Genomic DNA, 22,985 nt, shown 5'->3' with positions numbered 1-22,985 from the left:
ATAACTCCACTGAGTCTCCAGAAAAGCCAAGTTGCCTATTCATGTGGAAACCAATGGGAAATGGTGAACCAGCTTTCTCTGCAGGCTGACTACTGATCTAATGAACTCATTCTGGGAAGTGGGGGAAGGAAAGGCATAGCTGGTGATTTTCCTCAGTCAATCAGCTGCATATGAGTACAGAAAATGAAAAAATACTTGTTAACATATTTCCAGCTTCTCTAGAAGAAGAGCAGGAGAGACTTTATCAAATGCTTTGCTAGGATCTAGGCAAACTATGTGTACAGCATTCTCCTGTTCTACTAGTTTAGTAACCCTGTCAGCAAAGGACCTGGGAGTCATCTGGCATAACTTGTTCTGTATAAAGCCATATTGGCCCTTTATATTCTCCATTTTCCTGTCCTAGTTGTTTTTAGTGATCCATTCTAGAATCTCCCCCAAATTGAAGGCAAGTGAATTAGCCTATTTTTTTTTCTTGCGCACACTGTTCTCTTTTCATTTCTTGAAAATGGAATCAACTTTTGTCCTTCTCCAGTCTTGAGTCTTTACGTGGTACTTTTGTATTTCTCTGATTTTCTGTGATCTTCATTGCCTTACTGACACGTTTTATTCCCTGTGCAAACTTCTTGTGATGTAATCATCCAGTGCCACAGCTTGGGCTTGACCACACAGAATGCTCAGAAATGTAGGCTGGCCCTCCTCTGACCCGTATTTCTCATAGAACATTTTAAAAAAGCTTGTTATATAGCCAGATACAATGCTTTCTGAGACTGAGCTGCTCTTCATCTGTCTACTTTGGGAGAGAGGTGGAACCTTATAACTGTGAAATCTGCAGTGGCTTCTGTGAAGGTATTTGTGATAAAATTTGTAGTAATTTTGTAATAATGGAATAGAAAGTCCATTGGACTTGGGATCAAGAAGCCTGGTTTCTAAAGCAGATTTAGCTACTTATCTTCTAATGATCTAAGATGCATGATATAAGTTCCTTGCACGTCATTTTCCTCTGAGGCAGAGAGAGGTTAAGTGACTTGCCTAAGGACATATATTCACTATCTGAGGCTGCATTTGAACTCAGGTCTTCCTGGCTCTAGACCCAGTGCTCTTGACCCAGATCAGAGAAACCTCGGTTTATAAAAGCCAGTGTTTTATAAGAAGGACAAACGTTCTATTAGACAGTCTGATTTGTTTCCGGCCCTGATATGCTAGGAAATTGGAAGTATCTAGTTTGGACTCTTACAGGTATAGAAATGTTAAGTTATAGGAGTTTCCAAAGAATGGGCAGTGCAGAAAGAAGAGGAAACCAGGTAGGAGGAAGTAGTTTGACTCAAGAATTAGACAGACTGTTGGACAGGGAAAGGCTACAACATTTAAGAAAAATCTCTGATAACAAGGGCTGGCATAAGAGCCACAATATTTAATTTTCTAATTGATTCTTATGCCTTCTTTACCACCTCAGTGGGTCTTCGAAACAATTTTAGCTTGTCCAATGAATATTTTAATTGTTTCAGCAGGAGACAGAATAGATTCCTCCCCCTTCCCCTGCCCTCTGCCCTCAAATTTATTGCAGGCAATTTCTGTAGCATAATTGGGAGGCCTTCCTGATATTCTGTCCCCTTTTCCCATGTAGAGGAAGCTAGGACAAATACATGAGGGAACAAAACAAAGTTTCAGCTCTAGGAAACAAGAGTGCTTCATTCATAGTCTCAACAACAATAACATTTGTGAAAGGAGTTCCATAAAAGGGAGATGGGAAACATTTGCCAGCTGTCCCCCTAATTGGTTTAATTGTTTGAGGAAAAAATGCTTTTTGCAAGGAAATCCTTCCTCTGTTCCTTCCTTCCTTTTCTCTCCCTTCTCCCTTCCTCCTTTCTCTCTTCTTCCTTCCTCCCTCCCTCCCTCCATTTCTTTTCTCTTCCCACCTCTCCTTTTCCCTTCCCTTCTCTTTTTTTCCTCTTTCCTTTACTGAAATTCTACTTTTTTTTTCTTCCAGGATACAACAGATTATGTTGCATATGTAGCTAAGGACCCTGTTAATCATAGAGGTATGTTGCTTGTGATAATTATTCTTTTTTCCTCTTTTATATTCAACATTGTTAATATCTGTTATTCATTTTTAAATTTATTTTTTCCTACAGATAAGGATTGTTGACAGATTATATTGGTCATCAATATTGTCTCATTGTACAGCCTTTAGCTTAGTGAAATGGGAATTGAGAAACTTAGATCTCTGAGTTAATTTAAAAAAACTCTGTGTTATAGATTTTTTTGTTTTAAAAATAAACTCTTCACCACTTCCTGAACATATGAGTGTTGATGACAAAATGATGTTTTGGTTACTCATAGGTTACTTTTGCTTACTCATAACAAATAAAAGCAGTTGTTATTAGGAATTCAAGGAATTCAAGTTTTATAACAGAATGGTATAGGTTAGTCATGTAATAGATAACATCCACAATTTGTTTTAAAGTAACTTCAACAGACAGCTGATCTGTGATTTCATTTATGTGGATACAGATGACTATTTATGCAAGCCTATCCATTTTTGTCTATGTCTCCTATAAGGTTATCTCAGGAATTTCATTCAGTATGCTGGGGCTTGATCACTAGTTTTCCTTTGAATTCATAGTGATCAGCTAGATGCATTCAGCATAATGAAATCTACAAACAGCAATATCAGCTAGATGCAGTCAGCATAATGAAATCCACAAACAGTAACATCTGGAGGACTTCACCATGGATTCTTCAACTTGGATTCTGGTTGGACACTTTTAGGGAACTGATGTCTTCATAATTTATGCCTCATTTGATACTAATGACCAGACGGCTTACAAAGAAGGTTGTTTTTTTTTATCTATTATATCTCTCAGTGAATCAAAATTTTAACATATGCATGGCAGAAATTTTGTTGGAGAGCAGTTACATAAAGCAAAAATAGTTACTTTTGCTTTACCAAATAAGATACTTTTTATAGTCCAAAAGCAATAAGTAAAATAGGATCTTGTATTCTTTTTATCTTTTGGTCAATTGTGTTATGGTAAAAATGTTTCTGGTATAATACTTGCAAAATTTTTCTTGGTTTCTTTTAAAAACTACATCAAGGATGCCCATTATGCAAGTATAAATTATTCCCAGAAAATTTTACATAGATGGGAAAGTAAACATATGGGTTTATAGTTATTGATATTCTACTGATTATCTTCTTTTGGGATAATAATAGGGTCTTTTCCCCCATGTCTTTAATATCTTATCCTCCTTCAGATACTTTGAGAATCAGTCCTTCAAGATGTTCAGGACTGTGGTGCCTCCAGTATGGACCATCCCTTTGTAGTCCATCCACTTTTCTCACTTTTGATTTCTTCAGTGACCCTTCCACAAGTGTGAAATTAGAGTTCTAAGAATTTGTTGTGAATTTTTGTTTGAGTTTTTGCATCTTTTATCTGTTTGTTATTTTCCTTCTACTTTCTCTTCTCTTCTTTCTCTATATTATTTCACTTGGTGATCTCATCAGCTCCCATGGATTCAGCAATCATCTCTATGCCAGTAATTCTAAGAACTAATTTGTCCAACCCTAACTTGTCTTTTAACTTCTAGATTCACGTCTCTCACTGCCCATTGGACATCTCATGCTAGATGTCCCACAGATACTCCAACCTCATGATATCAAATATTGAACTCATTATCCCCTCCCCTCCGTTATATCCTTCCTCTCTTTCTAGTTTCCTTATTACTGTTGAAGGAACTACTAAACTCCTAGTTACTCAGGCTTGAAAAGTAGGCCCTCATTCTTTCACTCTTACTCCCCACATGCAATCTCTTGCCAAGATCAGTTGATTTTATCTTCTATCGATAACTTCTTATCTCTTGAATATGCCCCTTTTCTTCTCTGATACTACAGACCTTCATCATTTTTGCCTTCACTGTGGCAATAATTTTCTAGTAGATTTCCCTGCCTCATTCTCTCTCCAATCCAGTTTTTCCTTTACTCAACTATCAAACTGATCTTTCTAAAGAATAATTCTGACCACATCATCACCCTAGTCATTAACTCCAGTGGTTCCTTCTTGCCTCTAGGATCAAATATAAAACCATTTGTTTGGAATTCAAAGTTCTTTATAACTCCCCCATTTCCAATCTTCTCATACCTTTCACTTCTCCCGACCCTGACCTACCACATACTCTTTTTAAAAAAATCATTTTTAGTTTTCAACATTCACTTCCATAAGATTTTGAATACTGAATTTTCAACCTTCCTTCCATTCCCTCCTCCCCAAGAAGGCATACTGTCTGATACAGGCTCTACATATATTCATATTAAACATTTTCACATTAGTCATGTTGTAAAAAAGAATTAGAACCAATGGGTGGAAACTTGAGAAAGAAGAAACAAACAAAAAAAGAGAGGGCAAATAGTATGCTTTGATTTGCAAGCAAGACTCCATAGTTCTTTTTCTGGGTACACCACATACTCTTTGATTCAGTGATACTGACCTCCAGCCTTAGGCATTTTCACTGACTGTTCCCACTTGCCTGAAATTCTCTTCCTCCTTATCTCCACCTCTGGGCTTCCTAAGCTTCTATCAAGTCCCAACTAGAACCACACCTTCTACAGGAATTCTCTCTAGGTCCGCCTTAATTCTAATGCTCTGCTTCTCTTGATTATTTCCAGTTTATCCTGCTTCTAGTTTGATTGTATAGAGCTATTTGCACATTGTCTTCCCCTTCAGACAGATCCTTGGGAGCAGGCTCTCTTTTATCCTTCTCTATATCTCCAGCACTTAGCACAATTCCTGGCACATAGTAGGTGCTTGTTGATTAATGGATGGACTACTTTTTTCTTTGAAAACTATAGGAATGATTTTGCTCATGAGTCTCTCATAAAATAGTCTTTAAACTTGTTCCTGCATTGTTTCTCATTGCTTTGTGAAGCATTATTGTTCTTAACCTTTTACCAGATTTTTCAAACAAATTTATATTCTAAACCAGGGGTGAGGAACCTGTGACCTTGAGGCTACATGTGGTCTTCTAGGTCCTCAAGTGCATCCCTTTGACTGAATCCAAATTTCACAAAACAAATCCCCTTAATAAAAGAATTTGTTCTGTAAAACTTGGATTCAATTAAAAGGTCGCACACAAGACATACATGTGGCCTTGAGACTGCAGGTTCTTCACCCCTGGAAAGCGATGTTGCTCTTTTCCACTTGGCAGGTAGGTTAAGTAGGGGCTGACTAAGGCAGCTTTTAGCCTATTTTGGTTCCTTGCTATGGCAACTGATTCAAAGCTTCATTAGTTAAAAGCAGTGATAGAAATAAATGTGTGCGCTGATCATTTTTGGGCTTGTCTCAAAAGTAGCACTTATTGTTTGTATCCTTAAGTGATTCATGGGCTGACTTTGAATAGATCACAGAGAAATAACTGCTCTTCTATATATATATATATATATATATATATATATATATATATATATGAAACCCCTAGGTAGCACAATGTCGTGAGCAGAATGCTAGACTTGGAGTCAGGAAGAATGAATTCACATTTTTAACCTCTGTGTACCTTTGGCAGCAACTAGGATATATCTACTAAGTCACAGATGTGTTGGGATCTACAATTGTTCGGAAACTTACCCTACTAGGTCATTCACAGATCTTTTGTCTATTAATATATTTTTAAAACCCTTTTTGCACTGTTCTCCAAAAGCAGAAGGTAAACTGCATTTGTTTTTTAGAAACCATAGGTTTGGAAGGCATTTTTCAGAAACCTATATCTCCTTTCTACAGACAGAGCTATTTATAACCTTAATTGGAAAGATAAGATTTTATTTTATGTTTATTAACTTCCAGAGAATTAAGTTCCAGTCTATCACCCATTCCATCAGATTGTGCTTATTATTGAATATCTAGCTTTTATCCAGGCTTATCAAATCTTCAGAAATCATGGAAAGTCACCTTCAAATATGAAACCTTTCATATATGGTCCAAGACAGCAATTCAGTCAAATTCTCAGCAAGGTGGAATGATGCATAGAACACTGGACCTGAGTTTTCAAATGTGGTCTTAGATACTCAACTGACTATGTGAAATTGGGCGAGTAACTTAATCTGTCTGCCTCAGTATCCACATCTGTAAAACAGGAATAATAAATAGCACCTGTCTCTTAGGGTTGTAATGATAAAATGAGATAACATTTGTAAAGTGCTTTGTAAACCTTAAAGCCCTATGCAAATGCTATCTATTATTATTCTTTTATTTGGAATAATGACTAATTATAAGCAAAATTGTGCTTTCACATTTTCTGTTTCTTTACCCCTTCTAATCATCTTGAGATTCCTTCTTCACAATATGCTGTCTGGGATACTGCCTGGCCTCTGGTAAGCCTAGTTTTCTCCCAGCCCTCCTGTATATAAATAGTAGGGAGATACTTGGGAAGACACAAAATGTGGCCAAGATCTGGATCTGCTAATTCTGGGCAATAATTCATAATCCTAAATTATCTCTTCCTTCTCAATATCTTTGCCATTTTATCTCTCTGCCCCACTGCCCAAACAAAATTTTCATTCCACTGAAGTCATACTCCTAATTAGCTGTCAAAGTCTCGGATAAATTGAATATACTAACTTACCAGTAAAAATTGCAAGATGGGTGCAAGGGGATGGAGTGCTGTGTGTTTTCCTTCTCCAATAATGCCTTTCCCCTTATTCTCCACCCATGAATGTGATAATTAAGTTCAGTCCTAAGGGGCACCAGGCCTCTAAAAAGAAGGATTGATTGCTTGTACTCTTTGGTACTTTATACTTCTGTCCTGGACACCTGAGAAAATTTACTTAAAATTTAGATTTGGTTCATGTGTAAGGTCTCCCCAAAGAGAGAAAAGCTCTCAATGTATAATATGATTCAGGTATAAGACAGCTATTTTATTTCTTCTACACAAACTAAATGCTGACTACAAATGACTCATAAGCATACACTGGCAGAGACAAAACAGAATAAACTAACATTAACTACTTTAACATTACTTATAACTAGTGTTATGCATTGGAGCATTTAGATGGCTCAATAGATAGACTACTGGGCCTGAAGTCAGGAAGACCAGAGTTCAAATCTGGCCTCAGATAGTTGTGTAACTCTGGGTAAATAACTTTATCCTATGTTTGCCTTAATCCAGAGGAGAAGGAAATGGGAAACCACTCCAGTATCTTTGCCTAGCAAACCCCATGGACAGTATAGGTGTGCAATAGCTATGGGGTCACAAAGAGTCAGACACAGCTGAAAGACTGAACAATAAAGTGTTATGCTCTGTCAGAGTGATGAGACCTAAACATTAGAACACCAGAGTTTGTGAGAATGTTGAATAGACATTGTACATTTGGCCTCAGATCTGCACTGTCTCCTTCAAAATCCCTATTTTCTGTCAAACTAGACCATGATTTGGGCTTATCCTTCTGTTGGTTGAAGTCTTACCCTTCAAGAAGTACCATAGTGGTTGTAGAGAGGGTACCTTCTATATAGACTGAAGACTCAGAATCTCCTGATCTTTTTAATTTATTAGGCTTCTTTCAACTATACAGTCCTCTGGGGTGTTCTCTTTCTATTTTCTGGGGACCCTTTTTGCCTTTTGGGGACAGAGAAACCCCATTTGTTCCTGCTCCCTACACTTACATACTGGTCTTACCTGCCCGTAAGGATAGGCGGTTATATCATTTTACCTCATTGGGAAATTGCCTGAACTGCCTAACATCCTGAGAGGAGACTACCTGGAGGCTGAACCTCTAGTGATATTAATTAATCCTCCTGAACTCATTCAACAAAGATTAATGAACCCCTCATCTCAGAGTCCTGAACTCCTTGCTGTCATTATACAAAACCCATTCTCCATCCTCCACTGCTCACTCTCTAATTCTTGTCCCCATCCCCCACACCTCCCCCCCCCCCAATGTCATGTCCTGAAGCTACCCACAACCTCCATTGTGTTCTCTGGAATACATGATCTGTAGATAACACACTTGCTTTAATCTCAAGTATTTTCCTTTCCTATTCCTTTCATTTTCTAGTTTTCATTGAGATCTGCCCTTTTTATGATATAATCTCCCTAGTTACGCTTTCCACCACTGGTTACTCACTCTTACTCATTTTCCCTAACTCTCTGGTGAAGGATAGTTAGAACACTCCTTGCTCTCCATTGCCATTTCCTGATTCTCTCTCTACTTCCATCACTCATTAACCCCTCTTCTGTGGAAGTTGTCTCAGTCTATGCCTACCATAGAATCCAAATTCTGGTAGCTGTTGTGTATTGATCTCTGATTCATTCCTCTGCTTTCCTTAATGAGCTCATTGCCATAGTCTCTCTCCTCCCTAATTCCTGCTCTTAAACTAGAGGACCTCAACATATATATTGATAATCCCAGTTCCTCCACTTGCTCCTCTACCCCATCTCAGCTACATTCAGACATGTTCATATTCTTAATCTTGCTATCTCCCACAAATGCTCCACTTTTATGTTTATGAACCTATAAATTATCTGATTAAAACATATTGCCATTCCACCTCTGTCTCCATCCTTCAACTCTAAATATTTTTTTAATGTTCACCATGGCCTCTAATCTCTCCACCCCTTTGTTCTTTTCCAGGCTATCTTGCTAGAACTGTATATAATCTTCTCCCTTCCCACCTTGATCCCTTGAATCACTTCAACTCTATGCTGTCCTCTTCTCTTAAATTCCTTGCTTCCCAATTCAATTGCTAATTTTGCCCTCCCAAGCCTCTTCCCTGAATTACTCCCATTGTCTACTGCCTTTGCCTTTACTCACATTTGCTAAACAGAACTGCAGAAAATCATGAAACCATGCTGATTGGATCCATTATAAATTTATGTTACATAACCTGAACTGGGACCTCACTGCTTCAAGGCAATCTTTTTGTACCTCCTATATTGGATTCACTGTCCACTCAACACAACTTCTTTTCTAAACCTTTTTATCCCTCCTCAGATCTTCTAACCTCAACCGAGAGCCTTCTCCTATATTTCACTGAAAAAATTGAGGTTATTGAATTTATTTACCAACTCATGGTGTTTTTACTTAATTTTTTGGTTCGCTTCAAAGGGATTAAAATGTAATGATGACCTTCCAAAGTATTTAGTACTATGTGATAGTTAGGGAGTAAAGATGTCTGCCTGAAAAATTACAGCTATCTATTTCTGAATTATTGATTTATCCATTTTTCTCTTTAAAAATATGAACTTTCATTTCACTGGATCTTTTCCAGTTTTCTTTCTTCACTTCCAAGATGGCAGCTTGTGGCATTATAGCAGCTCTAGCCAATTCTTCTTAGCATAATAAAATTAGAAAAATGAAGGCAGAATATGGAGTAGAAACATGAGGAAATTAAAGGAAAAATCTCTTTTTTTTCTAAGAATTTTAGGGGGAAGAAAGTCTCAGAAAAAAGAGGAACCTAGAAATTACATGTTTTTATGTTTCTGAGCCAACAAAGTGATGGAAGATCTGCAAGAAGTGCTAAAACCTGACACATTATTCATGTAATAGCAGTGCATGTGGGGGCTGGTGTCCAGGGTAGTAGTCACCACAGTATTCTTCCTCTCCCCTTTGTCTCTAATAGTCTTGCCCCGCTATAATAATTAGCCTTTAAAAAAAAGCTTAGGAGCAATATAATGGTCCCTCAGGTCTATGTGATTCCTTCTTCTGATATATAAATGTATATATGTGTGTATGTATGTTAGTGTATGTATCCATATATGTATATGTACACACACATATATACACACATCTAATTTATTATATGTTTATTTTTAACATTCATAAAAAATGATTTTCAAATTCTGTCTCTCCTTCATAATCAAGTAAGAAATGTGATATCAATTATGCATGTAAAATAATGCGAAACATACTTCCCTATTAGCCATGTTGCAACTCCTCCCCCCCTGCAAAAAAAACCCCAAGAAAAAATAAAGTGAAAAAAATTATGCTTTAACCTGTACTCAGCATTCATCAGTTCTTTCTTTGGAGGCAGACAACATTTTCCAGCACAAGTCTTGTCTTAGATTATTGTGTTGATCAAAAGAGCTAAGTCATTCACAGTTGATCCTGATTATAATATTCCTGTTACTATGTACAAGGTTCTCCTGGTTCTGCTCACTTCTCTTTGCATTAGTTCACATAAATCATCCCAGGTTTTTCTGAAAGCACCCTGCTTGTCATTTCTTATAGCACAATAGTATTTCATTACAATTATATATTACACCTTGTTCAGTCTTTCCTCAATTGGTAGACATCCTCTTAATTTCCAAATTTTTTTTTGCTGCCACAAAAAGAGCTGCTTGCAAATATTTTTGTACATATAGTTTCCTTATCTTTTGTCCTGGGATACAGACCGAGTAAAGATATTGTTGGGCCAAATGATATGAACAATTTTTATAGCCCTTTGGGTATAGTTCCAAACTGCTATCCAGAATGCTTGCATCCATTCATAACTCCACCAACAGTGCATTAGCATCACAATTTTTCCATATCTGCTCCAGCATTTATCATTTTCCTTGTTTGTCATGTTAGTCAATCTAATAAGTGTGCAGTGATATCTCAGATTTGTTTAATTTGCTTTTCTCTAATCATTAGAGATTTTTATATTACTATAGATAGCTTTGATTTCTTCTTCTGAAAACAGTCTGTTGATATTCTTTGACCGTTAATTGGGGAATGACTCATTTTTGATTCAACTTCTTATATATTTGAGAAATGAGACTTTTATCAGAGAAACTTGTTTCAAATTCTCCCCCCCCCCCAGAGTTTCTTGCTTTCCTTCTAATCTTGATTGTATAGGTTTTGTTTGTGCAAAAGCTTTCTAATTTAATGTAATTATAATTATTCACTTTACTTCTCATGATCCTTTCTATCTCTCATTTAGTCAAAATTTTTTCCCTTAACCATAGAACCAATAGACAAAATTTTCCATGCTTCCCAAATTTGCTTATGATAATCACCCTTTATGTCTAAATCATGCATCCATTTTGACCTTCTCTTGGTATATGGTGTGAGATGTTGTTCTGTACCAATTTTCTGCCAAACTCCTTACAGTTTTCCCAAAAAATTTTTCTTAAATAGTGAGTTCTTATCTCAAAAGCTTGCATTTTTCTGTTTATCAAATACTAGATTACTATGGTCATTTGCTACTTTGCTATTTGTACCTAATCTATTCCACTGATGCACTCCTCTATTTCTCAGGCAGTACTAGATTGTTTTCATGATTTTCATTTGTAATATAATATGAAATCTGGTATTACTGGACTGCTTTCCTTCACGTTTTAAAATTTATTCTCTTGATATTCTTGACCTTTTGTTCTGCCAGATGAATTTTGTTATTATTTTTTCTAGCTCTACAAAGTAGTTTGAATGGTATGGTATTGAATAAGTGATTTAGGAAGAATTATCATTTTTATTTTATTGTCTTGGTTGACCAATGAGCAGTTAATATTCTCCAATTATTTGTCCACCTTTATTTTTGTGAACAGTGTTTTGTAATTGTATTCATATAGTTTCTGAGTTTTTCTTGGCAGGTAGACTCCCAAATATTTTATATCATCTGCAGTTATTTCAAATGAAATTTCTCTTTTTATCTCTTCCTGATGAACTTTATTGGCAATATATAAAAAAACTGATGACTTATTTTATTTCCTACAACTTTTGAGATACTTGTTAATGATTTCACGTAGTTTTTTTAGTTGATTCCATAAGTATACCATCTGATAATTTCATTGCTTATTCTAACTCCTTCATTTCCTTTTTTTTTTGGTCTTATTACTATGACTAGCACTTCTAGTACAACACTACATAATAATTGTGATAATTGACACCCTTACTTCACCCCAGGTCTTATTGGGAAGGCTTCTAGCTTATCCACATTATAGATAATGCTTGCTGATTGTTTTAGATAGATAGTACATATAATTTTAAGGAAAACTCCATTAATTTCTTTGCTTTCTAGTGTTTTTATAATAGAATGAGTGTTGTATTTTGTCAAAAATTTTTTCTGCTGATAAAAATCATGTGTTTTTTTTGTTATTGATGTGGTCAATTACACTTATTCTTATCCAAATGCTTAACAAACCTTGCATTCCTAGTATAAATACCATCTGGTAATAGTGTATGATCTTTGCGATATACTGCTATAATCTCCTTGTTAGTATTTTACATAAAATTTTTGTGTCCATATTCATCAGGGAAATTGGTCTATAGTTTTCTTTCTCTGTTTTTGCTCCTTCTAGTTTAGGTATCACAAGAACATTTGTATCATAAAAGAAATCAGACTGAACTCCTTTTTTGCCTATTTTTTCAAATAGTACATATAGTACTTTATAGAGTTATATTAAATAAAATTCAGTACAGCTACAATTGATCAGAGCCCAGATTAATAAAACTCTTAATATTTAGGCAGAGATTTGATTCTTTGCCTTAAGTTAAATTTATGTTTATCTCTAACTAACTCTGACTTCTTTATGACTGAAGAAAAATTTGTGTTTCCAGAAGTGTTTAAGAAAGAAAACACAGAATGGAATGTTATAATGTCTATTGTTACTTAGAGAAGGAATAGATCTTTCTTTGGAAAGAGGGTAGATTTTTTGCTTCTAACTTCCTTCATTCCTTGAAGAAGTAGGTAAATCTGGTGGTTCCAACAAAATTCTTTTATTTTCAGTTCAACTTCTTTTCCCCCTTTTCCTGTTGTCCCTGTGCTATTTATTCTTTCTAGCTCAGCTCATTAACTTCTTCCTGGGGCACCAAGGCTTACCTCGTTGCAGCTGTCCACTGCTTAGCTATTGAGATACATACCACTCTCTTTCAGTCTACCAAACACTTGAATTCCTGCTGATTTTTTGTCTAAAATCAACAGGGCATCACCCATCTCCTCAACCAACTCTAAAACATTTCCTGTGTGACTTCATTTCACTTCATCCAATGGCTTTCTAGGTCATTTTGTACTTAATCTAAACCTGTCATTGATTGATTTAATGAAGATATTTAGGCTTTGTTCATATCTCTGATTGATTGACTTACTGTTCTTACCTTACAAAAGTATAAAGGCTAGCCTCTTGTCAGTTACATCAAGTGGAAAGGAGTAAGTGTCATGTACATCTCTGCTTCCCACATCTAATTTCTTAGTCTTCTTCCTCAAATTTCCCATAAAAACCACAAAAACAATAAACCAAAAACATTTTTTGCCATGATCTCAAAATATTAGAAACTGTATATTTCTAACCTACATATAGTCCACCAGTATCAATTATCTACTCAGAATCATTGAATTTTAGAGTTGTTAAGGACCTCAACATCCATCTAGTTCAAGCCCCAAACCAAACAATCCCTACATCTTCATGTTTGAGAAGTAGTGATATACTGTGCTTGAAGACCTCCAAAGAGAGCAAACCCACAACTTTTTGGCAGTCCATTTAACTTTTGGATAACTCAATTTAGGATGTTTTTTAAAAAATGACATCAAGTCTTAATTTACTTCTTTGTCTCTTTCATTTGTTACTCCTGTTACCTTATGAGACCAAACAGAAAGTCTTCCTTCACATAGCAGACTTTCAAATACTAGAATACATCTATAATGGTTCCCCTGAGTTTTCTTTTCTCCAGACCAAATATGTTTATTTCCTTCAATTTATCCCTATATGCCCTGGACCTGAACCTAGGTCCTTTCTAGTTGACTTTCTCTGAATACTCTAAGTTATCAATGTCCTTTCATAAGCTATTGTGCCCAGAACTGAACTCAGTACTCCAGAAGAGATTTGGTGAGGGTAGAGTACAGTGACACTATCATCTCCCTATTCTTAGAAACTATGTCCCTCTTAATGCAGCTCATTTGGCTGTTACATTACCCTGATCTTTCATATTGAACTGTTGTCTACTAAGGCTCCCAGATCTTTTTTGAGAACAACTTGTGTCTAACACTGCCTCCCTCATCTTAAACTTATCAAGTTGATTGTCTGGTACCCAAGTGTAAGACTATGATTTAGGTTCTTAACCTAGTGATTATTGTGTATGTGCATATTTTTAAATAAAGACAGTAGGAAACTGTCACCTTCCCCCTCACATTTAGTCCTTTTGATGACATCTGTTATTGAATTTCCCTGCCCATTTAGTGAGGAGGCAACTATTTTATCTTTTTATTCTTTCTGATATATTTACAGCATGATTTCTATATTCCTTTTTGCCTTTTGCAAGTTTTATCACATTGTCTCCCATACTTCCTTGTCTTAATTGTAAGCATCACCATCATCAGAAACAAAATTTCTGTAGATAAGGTTGATGGGGAGACTTTCTAAGGTTCTTTCTCTCTTTTTTAGCCTATTTAATTTTGTTTATTTTTTTAAATTCAATTTTATTTTCAATTCCAAATTGTCTTCCTCCCCTTTCCATCTTCACTACTTATTAAAAAATAAAGCCCATTACGTTTACAATTACAATAATGACCATTACAAATATGTAATACAGATGACATGTAAAATGTATTTCCACATTAACTATGTTGCAAAAAAAAAATCAAGAAAAAAAGGAAAAAATAGAAGAAAATTGGTTTCATTCTGCACTCCGAGTCCACAAATATTATTTCTGGAGGTATATAGCATGTTTCCTCATGAGTCCTTTGGAATTGTAATTGGTCCTTGTTCGTAAGAATTACCGTCTTTTGAAGTGTATTATCTTTACAACATTGTGATTACTGTATGAACTGTTCTCTTGGTTCTTCTCACTTCACTTTGCAACAGTTCATACAAATTTTCCCAGATTTTTCTGAAGTCCTCTACTTTACTGCCATTTCTTATGGCACTATGATATTCTATCACATTCATATACCATGACTTCTTCAGTCATTTTCCAATTGATGAGCATCCTCTCAGTTTCCAGTTCTTTATTACTATAAAACAGCTGTTATCAATATTTTTGTACATATGGCCCTTTTTTCTCCTTCTTTGATCTCTTTGGGGATATAAACCTAATAGTGGTATTGCTGTATCAAAGGCTATTCCTCATATCTAATAACTTTTGGGTCATAATTCCAAATTGCTTTCCAGAGTGGTTGGACTAGTTCACAGCTCTACCAATAGTGCCCTAATGTACCTATTTTTTTTTCACATCACTTCCAGTATTGGTTGTTTTCCTTTTTTTGCCATCTTAGCCAAGCTTATGGGTTTAAGGTGGTACCCAGAGTTGCCTTAGTGTGCATCTCTCTTAGTGATTTTCCCCCTATGGTCTTTAATTGTTCTATCTGTTTTACATAAATTAGTTGTAGCCTCCTTAGGGATATTTCCAGTTGTGTCACTCATCATATCTGACTAAGCCCTGTTTCTCTGTATCTGTTTGTAGCTAATTTTTTTTAGTGGCCTTTGAAGAGCTTACCTTTTTGTAGATCTGGCTGGCAAAATCTAAAAATCTACAGTCTGACTTCCTTATCAAAGACAATTAAAAGACAGTGCATTTCTTAGCTTTGTCCCTGTGGTGACCACCCCCAATCTTTGAACCTCACCCTATTGTTTTATAGACATGTGGTGTTTACCTCCCTAGTCCCCCACCTCTGTGGTTCCTGTGGGGCCATTCCCCTCCTGCGAGGGAGCAAAATGGGTGGAACACTGGCATGGAGTCAAGAAGCCCTGAGGTGAAGATATGTGACCCTAAACAAGTAGTTTAACCTCTGTCTGCCTCAGTTTCCTTAACTATAAAATGGGAATAATAATAGTACTTACCTTCTAGGGTTATTGAATGGATCAAATGAGATAATATTTGTATAGTGCTTAGGACGGTGCCTGGCACATAGTAGACAATAAATATTTATTTCCTTCCTTTATATCCTGGAGACATTGCTCTCTTTCCTTCTTTCCTGGGGATGAGGGCCATTACTTTTTGTAGGACAGCAATCATATTTAAGGTGGGACTGCTCTCTGTACCATTGCCACCCACTGTGCCCCTCAATTGAATTTGTTATTGGTTTTAGTTTCATTCAGTAATTCTTCTGATCTAGTGATAAGAATATTACCAAGGGATACAAGTATCTTTGTGAAACTATCTATATAGTGAATGTTCCCCAGATTCTACAGTTATGTCTCCTGCTTGGCTCATATAAAACTTTCTTTGAGATCCTTTCTCAATATAGAATGATATTGCTTAAATCCTGGCATAGCCAATATATAGACAGGAGCTGTAAGTCCTAGTTATCAGACAATAACACTGTAGTCCTAATTCCATTCTCACTTTCATAATCACAGAATTTAGAGCTGAAAGTTGCCTTAGAGAACACGTCTAATCTCTTAACTTTACAGATTACATTAATATTCCTAAAGCTCTACCTGTGTAAGTCATGTACCTTCATGCCTAAGTAGGCATTATACATCATCTAGAACATGATTTGAATTTACCAAAGATTGATGCTTGATGCATATCAAATGACAAATATAGTAATAAAAACACCAACATATCCCTGAGTCTTCTCTTGTCCCATCCGTTGTTCCTGTACATGAAAAAAATGACCTGAATATCAAATATCATATTGAAGACAATAATGTGATTCAAACATTATCTTCAATTTTCCTGGTAATCCTTTTCCCGCCTCCTATGTACAGGAATAGTTTTGATTTCAAAGGGAACTTTAACCATTGAGAGGGAGTTATGTCCTGGGAGAATAAAACCTAATAATATGAACTGCTGGATACCTTATGAGACTCTTAACTTGTACACAGTATGGTGCACAGTGAACCATAGGTATTTAATTATCATTAGATGACAAGTACCTAGGTGATGGCTTTTATTATGGAAATAGTTTATCTCAAATTGTACCTTTCCAAGAAGGCAAAGAATCAGCCTGTGTAGGAGAAGCTAATGATTTCTTTGTATTTTTCCTCCTCTTTTCAGTTTTCATATTTTAACAAGGTTACCTTTCACGTCTCTGTTTCTATGCCTAGTATACTTCTGTCGGTTGCCAAGGGAACGATTACTAGGTCTGTACATTCTGCATTACAAGTCTCTTGCAAGGTGACAAAGGGGAAGGAAAGAAAGACATCCTTCAGGATAAATACATGGAGAACTATTTGAAAAATAAACAAGTTGTTGTGAGATAAAAATATGTTCCACTTTCTATTTGTAAGAGGGTCTCTTTTAAACATTATACCAAAAGACGTTTTGTATTTGTCTCCTGTGGAGAGGAGCTTTCTGGAAAAAACTTCCTGTTGGAGTCACTATACCAATATTTCTTTAAGGATCTTTTCTTCTTCTAATCTTAACTAAATACTCTCTTTTCTGAAAGGCTCATTGTATTTCACAGCCATTTGCATTCACAGCCTTTGTATGAAGCACAGAGTGTCCTCATTGGACAAACTGGAAAATAAAATGATATAATAGTGTGGTTCAGGCTCACCCAAAGTCACTTAGCAAGTCAAAGAATGAGCTATGACCTGGGCTCAGATGGTCAGATCCTCCAAACTACACTCTAATTATTGAAACGTTACCTTTCTATTTTAATATCCAGTCCCTAAATAAATCAACCCAAAGCTCAAATATCATAGTCTTAGAGCAGTAGTTACTGATTTATGTAACTAACTAACGCTGATACTCTTAAAAGGTAAGACTAGAGCCCAAGGTCTTCAGGATTCTATGGCTGGATCTCTATCCACTTTGTCATACTTACTTTTACTTCATGGTTATAGAAAAATAGTCATCTTTTAATATAACACTTAGTGTGAAGAAAAGTTATTAATAATTTTAAAAAATTACTTAAAGGAATATTAACTAAATCTCTTTGCAAATAGTAATTTATATATTTTAAAATATGAAGTAATTAAAAAATGACAATTGGAATATGAGAATTTCTGAATCTACTTCCAAACTTAAATGTCACAGTGTTTAAAATGGTCTTGTTCATAGAAATTCATTTTTATAACCTTAGTTATGAGTTATTTGTGACTACTGATTTTTCCTACACTGACTTTTTTCAGATAGAACCTTACAGAATAAATTTTGAGAGTCTTGAGCATGTAGAATTATAGCTGAAAGGCTCTGCATTCAATTTTTATGATACTAGTCACTAAACCTATTCCTGTTGCCCATTTTGGAATTTTATCTTAATAAAAAGTTAAAAGTTAATGGTCTAATGCTAAAATTTTGTTACTGCTTTTAAGCAAAGTGTTTTGTAAGAAATTTATGTGTTGCTTGTAGACTTTACTTTTGATTACAATTTATAGGACTTACTCAGGATTCCCGCTTCTCTCCCCTCCCACTGACAACTCTTTGTCCCTTTTTGATGATCACTAGCTTTACCATGAAAGAGTATGGGAAAAAATAAAATTACCAATAGTTCAATATCAGACCAGAATGACTGCTATCTTTTCACATCATTGTTTGGTACTCTTACCTAGGTATCTGGAATAGATTGTTGGACCTGGAGTCAGGAGGATCTTAGTTCAGATTCAGCCTCAGTCACTTACTAGCTGTGTGACCTTAGACAAGTCACTCAACCTCTTCTGCAGCAGTTTCCTCAACTCTAAAATACGACTCCTAATAGTATCTGTCTGTCAGAGCTATTGTGAGGATCACATAAGATAATATTGTAAAACTCTTAGGACAGTGTCTGGTACATAATAGGCATTTAATAAATTCTTATTCCCTTTCCTCCCTCTTACTGATGTGTTGTTTTAATATTGGTTGCACAGAAAATTCATAGATATTTTCTGCCTACCTCTGTATCGGTGGGCTCTAGGGAAATTAGTTGCCCATTAGGCGACTTTTCGGTGATGAGTCATACAAAGCTGAAAGAGTGAGGCATGCAAGAACTCTGAGTGATCCACAGGCAGCAATTTGTTTGATTGTTGGCATTTTGATTTTGATAACCTGAAAACTGGAAAGGAAAGTAAAACCTATGAATCAGTGTAGTATAGATAACCACTGTCATATTAAATGAATAAACAGAAAAACAAAAATAGTAAGTTTTGTGGAACCTCAAACATTTATGTTTCTATATGCACAAATCAGCTGTGTCATTTTTTACTTAATTGGGAACCACTTTAACAGGTGTATTAGGCAAAGCTGAGTACTCTGTTCCCCTTGCCAAAGGTCTAAAATGCAAAACTTATTAATTTGCTTTTATTGTTGTGATGCAAGAAATTGGTTAAGTGATGCATGGTAGTTACTTTTCAAAAATTTCATAGTATAGTATTCTACCTCTAGAATTTTTATGAGGCTGTTATATGACAGAATTAATGTAATGAAATAGTTTGAAAATATTAGGAAAAGTAAAAGGTTCTTGAAACCATGTTACCTTGGAATAGATTTTGCTTTTAGGAAGTTGTATTTGTGGTAAACCTTGGATAGTATAAATAAAACCTTCTGCATGGATAGCTTTATCTTTCTTGCTTCCATTAGCCTGCCATATACTAGAATGCTCTGATGGCCTGGCTCGAGATGTTATCAGCACTATAGGTCAAGCATTTGAGCTTCGATTCAAGCAATATTTGCAATGTCCTTCAAAGATACCTGCTCTTCACGACTGGTAAGTGAAAGCACAAGACCCTTTATTACCAATGTTCTTAAAAATGCACCCAAGGGGAGAGCACACAACACAAGTGTTGAATTAAGACTGCTAAATTTCAGATTAACAGAATCACCTGGAATATAATATGATAATGGCATAAAGAGATAAAGATATGGAACTCAACATATGAATAATACTTCCAATATTTGGAAAACCATTTTCCTGGAAACTACAGTAACTACAGGTTACATTAAAAACTATTTCATTGTAATTATTTTTCTTCCTGGAATGGACTCTGCAACTATGAAATGTTTTCAAGCATCATCTCTCACCAGGTTCATGTCACTTCTCATTGCATCTGTCTTATCAGCATTGTTGAAAAGCAACTTCTAAAAAAATCCCTCTTTGTAAGAGGGCTAGTTCTAGCTACTCTGTGAAATTACTGATCTGATGATTTGTGCCTTCTGGAAGTTTATAATCCAAAACAAAGCTGTTATCTATATTTTAAACCTCCTTCACTCTATGTAAGTCCCATTTGAGCTGAAGATTATCTAATGGCTTAAATTAATTGCCCACAGTTTCCTTATATCATAGGAAGATAAGATGAAACAAGAAATATTATGTTGGTGTGAAGGTTCATCTGGTTTAATGCCCTGCCTGTGACAGAGACATCATTGCCTAGTGGTTAGGGTATAAAGTGAAGAAGGCCTGAGTTCAATCCCAGCTCAGACACAGTTGAGGAATCCTGAGCATGTCTCTTCACCTCTCAGTGCCTTATTTTCCTTATCTATAAAGTGAAAGGTTTGGACTCGATGACCTCTAAGGTCCTTTTCAGTTCTATAGCTATGTAGTGGAGCATGGTGCAATCCATGATGTGAAACTCAAAAGGTTCAAGATGGCCTACCTCCCAACATTTCTATCTTCCCTTAAGAACCTGTTTATATAATGTATCATCTATGTGTCTTCCTAAACCTTCTTGAACTAATTTAAAGATATTTTTAGTCTATACTATCTCTTTGTTTCATTAGTTTATAGTCTACTGTTAAAAACATATTTCATTTTACTTGTCTGAAATCCACCTAGTGATACCCAGCTCTAATGTTTTATTCTTGTAATTGATAAAGATGTCAGGGTATTGGTATAGGTATAGTATACAAGCATCTTATATTTCCTTTAATGATGGTTCATAGAGCATGCATATCCCCTTTTACCTTTCATCTTTCTTGAATAGTCCTATTTTTGTTTTTCATTAATCTTTTGATACTTTTTTAATACTGTTGTAATATTAAGACATGCACTTGTGTTCAGGGGCACATAAGTGGTACTCTTATCCCTAGGTTTCCAGAATGAACATTTTCTACCACACAGAGTATCCGATTTCAACAATTATTTCATAGCAATGTTTTCTTAATAGAGTTTGCTTTTTATGAAAGAAAAATTAAACTGTATATTGAAAAGGAAACAAATTTTAGATTTCCTAAATTGAAGAGATAGTGTAGTACAATGTAAAGGACACAGGGATGAGAATCAGGAGATCTGACTTTCAGTTTTGGTCTTGTTATTGAATTGGCTGTAGAATTTTAAGTCCCTCCAAATGGAGAATTTGAAATAGCTGATACCCTAGGTCTCTGGTAACTCTCAAATTCCATAACTGCCTAAGACATAACAGACTCATGAAAGGTAAGTTTTCAGCCACTTTGTGTGAAATGCATGGAAAGAACTGAGTTTGGTAAAGCTGCAAGAAGGGGAGGAGGAAAATTATTTCTTGGTTTTTTCATCAGTTGTTTCACATTTTGAATTTAGTTCCCTAGACTAATGAATCCTTAAATGTAGATTCTCAGAGTAAATTGGACAAACCAAACCTTTACTGTTTAAGGGCATTATTATTTGATGGTGTCTGAATGGACCAGAAGATGTTAGGTCATTGATTTCTAGGTAATCTATTCTTGATGGAGATAGAGAATTCTAGTTCCCAAAGTTTAGAGGACCATATTCTAAAAATCACCACAGAAAATATCACCAACTGGTTTGCTACAGGCAGAAGTGGAAATGCTGAATACTAAAGGCATGGGCTGCCATGCCATCATCTTCCCCATAGATGATTTGTGGTCAATCAGAACAGGGGAACCTTGAATCTTAAAATGGTTAAAAACCATTCAGTGTTAGTCAGCTGTTGAGGGACAGCATTGTGAATATTAGAAAACAAAAAGAAAATATTTTTAAGTTGCTAAAATTCCATTGAGGTGGCCTTGGCACTTTGACATTTTTATAGTACTTATTTCACAAATGTAACCTTTAAAAATATTAATATCCTAGTTACCTCATTTTTCTTAACTTATCTTCCATACAATCCTTTATTTTTCTCAATTTCTCAGCTCTATTCTCTTTGATCACATTTGAACTGTCATACACGTAGGTTTTTGTCCTGGACTTCATGTCATTTGCTTATTCTCTCTTACATATCTCTTTTTCTCTTTCATATTTCATATGCAATCCTTTGCTTAACCAGCCACCAGCTCTGTTTTTAATCTTACAATGTTTATAGGCATACTAATATATTTAGACTTTGGTCATAGACCTGTGCACAATCTCGTATTTCTCTGCATATACTCAAACACCACAGCAAACTTTGTTTGATGGAAGAAGTAACTGGGAAAAATTCCTTTCATTGGGCATGTGAAAAGATGCAACTCATTATTTGAGACATGAGACACACGAAGAGGAGAAGAGCTACTCAAAGAGAGATGAATTTACCTGGAAAGGAAACCTGCACATTTCTGAGGCACCGCCAAAGAATATTTCCCTTGAAAATAGAAACTACGTGACCTCAAAAGATAAAAGGATCATGTAGAGAGAGATGGTAGAAGTTAGAGTCAGTGATAGAATTGTAAGGCGTTCCTGGCTAAAACAAGAGGCTCAGGAACCAGATTTAGGAAGAGTAGAATAGATTTTCTTTTCAAATTCTTTACTGGTAGACATTTTGAAAACTTTTTTTAAAAGAGATCACTCTCTGAGAGGGGAATACATTGGGAAATGAAGATGATATGAAAACAAAGCTTATTACTAAAAAAAGCCAGTAAAGTGTATATAGTGTGGAAAAAAGTGACATTCTCTGTGCTAAGCCATTTGATCAGATTTTTTATATAGCTCAAATACCAGTCACTCAACAAAGGCTTTTCTGATTACTCCAACTACTAGTGCCCTTCCTCTTCAACCACCTTGCATTTAATTATTATTTTATTTAATTATTATTTATTTTATGTTCATTCTACATTTACTTATACGTTTACATGTTATCTCTCCCAAAGGAATGTAAGATCCTTGAGAGTAAGGACTTTTTTACTTTTTTGCTCTTTTTATCTCCAGAGCTTAGTACAGTGCCTTACACACAGTGAGCACTTAATAAATGCTTATTTTTTGATGATTGATTGACATATATATTGTGAGGAGTTAGGATATAAAGGAGTTGAAAAA

At 35.5% G+C, this 22,985-nt stretch overlaps 1 protein-coding gene across 1 annotated transcript in view; it reads left to right on the top strand.

The window, feature by feature from the left end:
• Positions 1-22,985, top strand: part of SHC3 (SHC adaptor protein 3) — a 172,201-nt gene that overhangs the window by 111,597 nt on the left and 37,619 nt on the right. The window contains exons 6-7 of the mRNA XM_072597396.1: positions 1,988-2,039; positions 19,403-19,529. Of these exons, the coding sequence (XP_072453497.1) occupies positions 1,988-2,039; positions 19,403-19,529 (179 nt within the window). The remainder of the gene's footprint in view (positions 1-1,987; positions 2,040-19,402; positions 19,530-22,985) is intronic.

Source organism: Notamacropus eugenii, chromosome 3 (genome assembly GCF_028372415.1).
Source record: "Notamacropus eugenii isolate mMacEug1 chromosome 3, mMacEug1.pri_v2, whole genome shotgun sequence".
Classification (NCBI taxonomy): domain Eukaryota; kingdom Metazoa; phylum Chordata; class Mammalia; order Diprotodontia; family Macropodidae; genus Notamacropus; species Notamacropus eugenii.
Note: the sequence above shows the minus strand (reverse complement) of the source record. Positions and strands in the feature narration are given on the sequence as shown.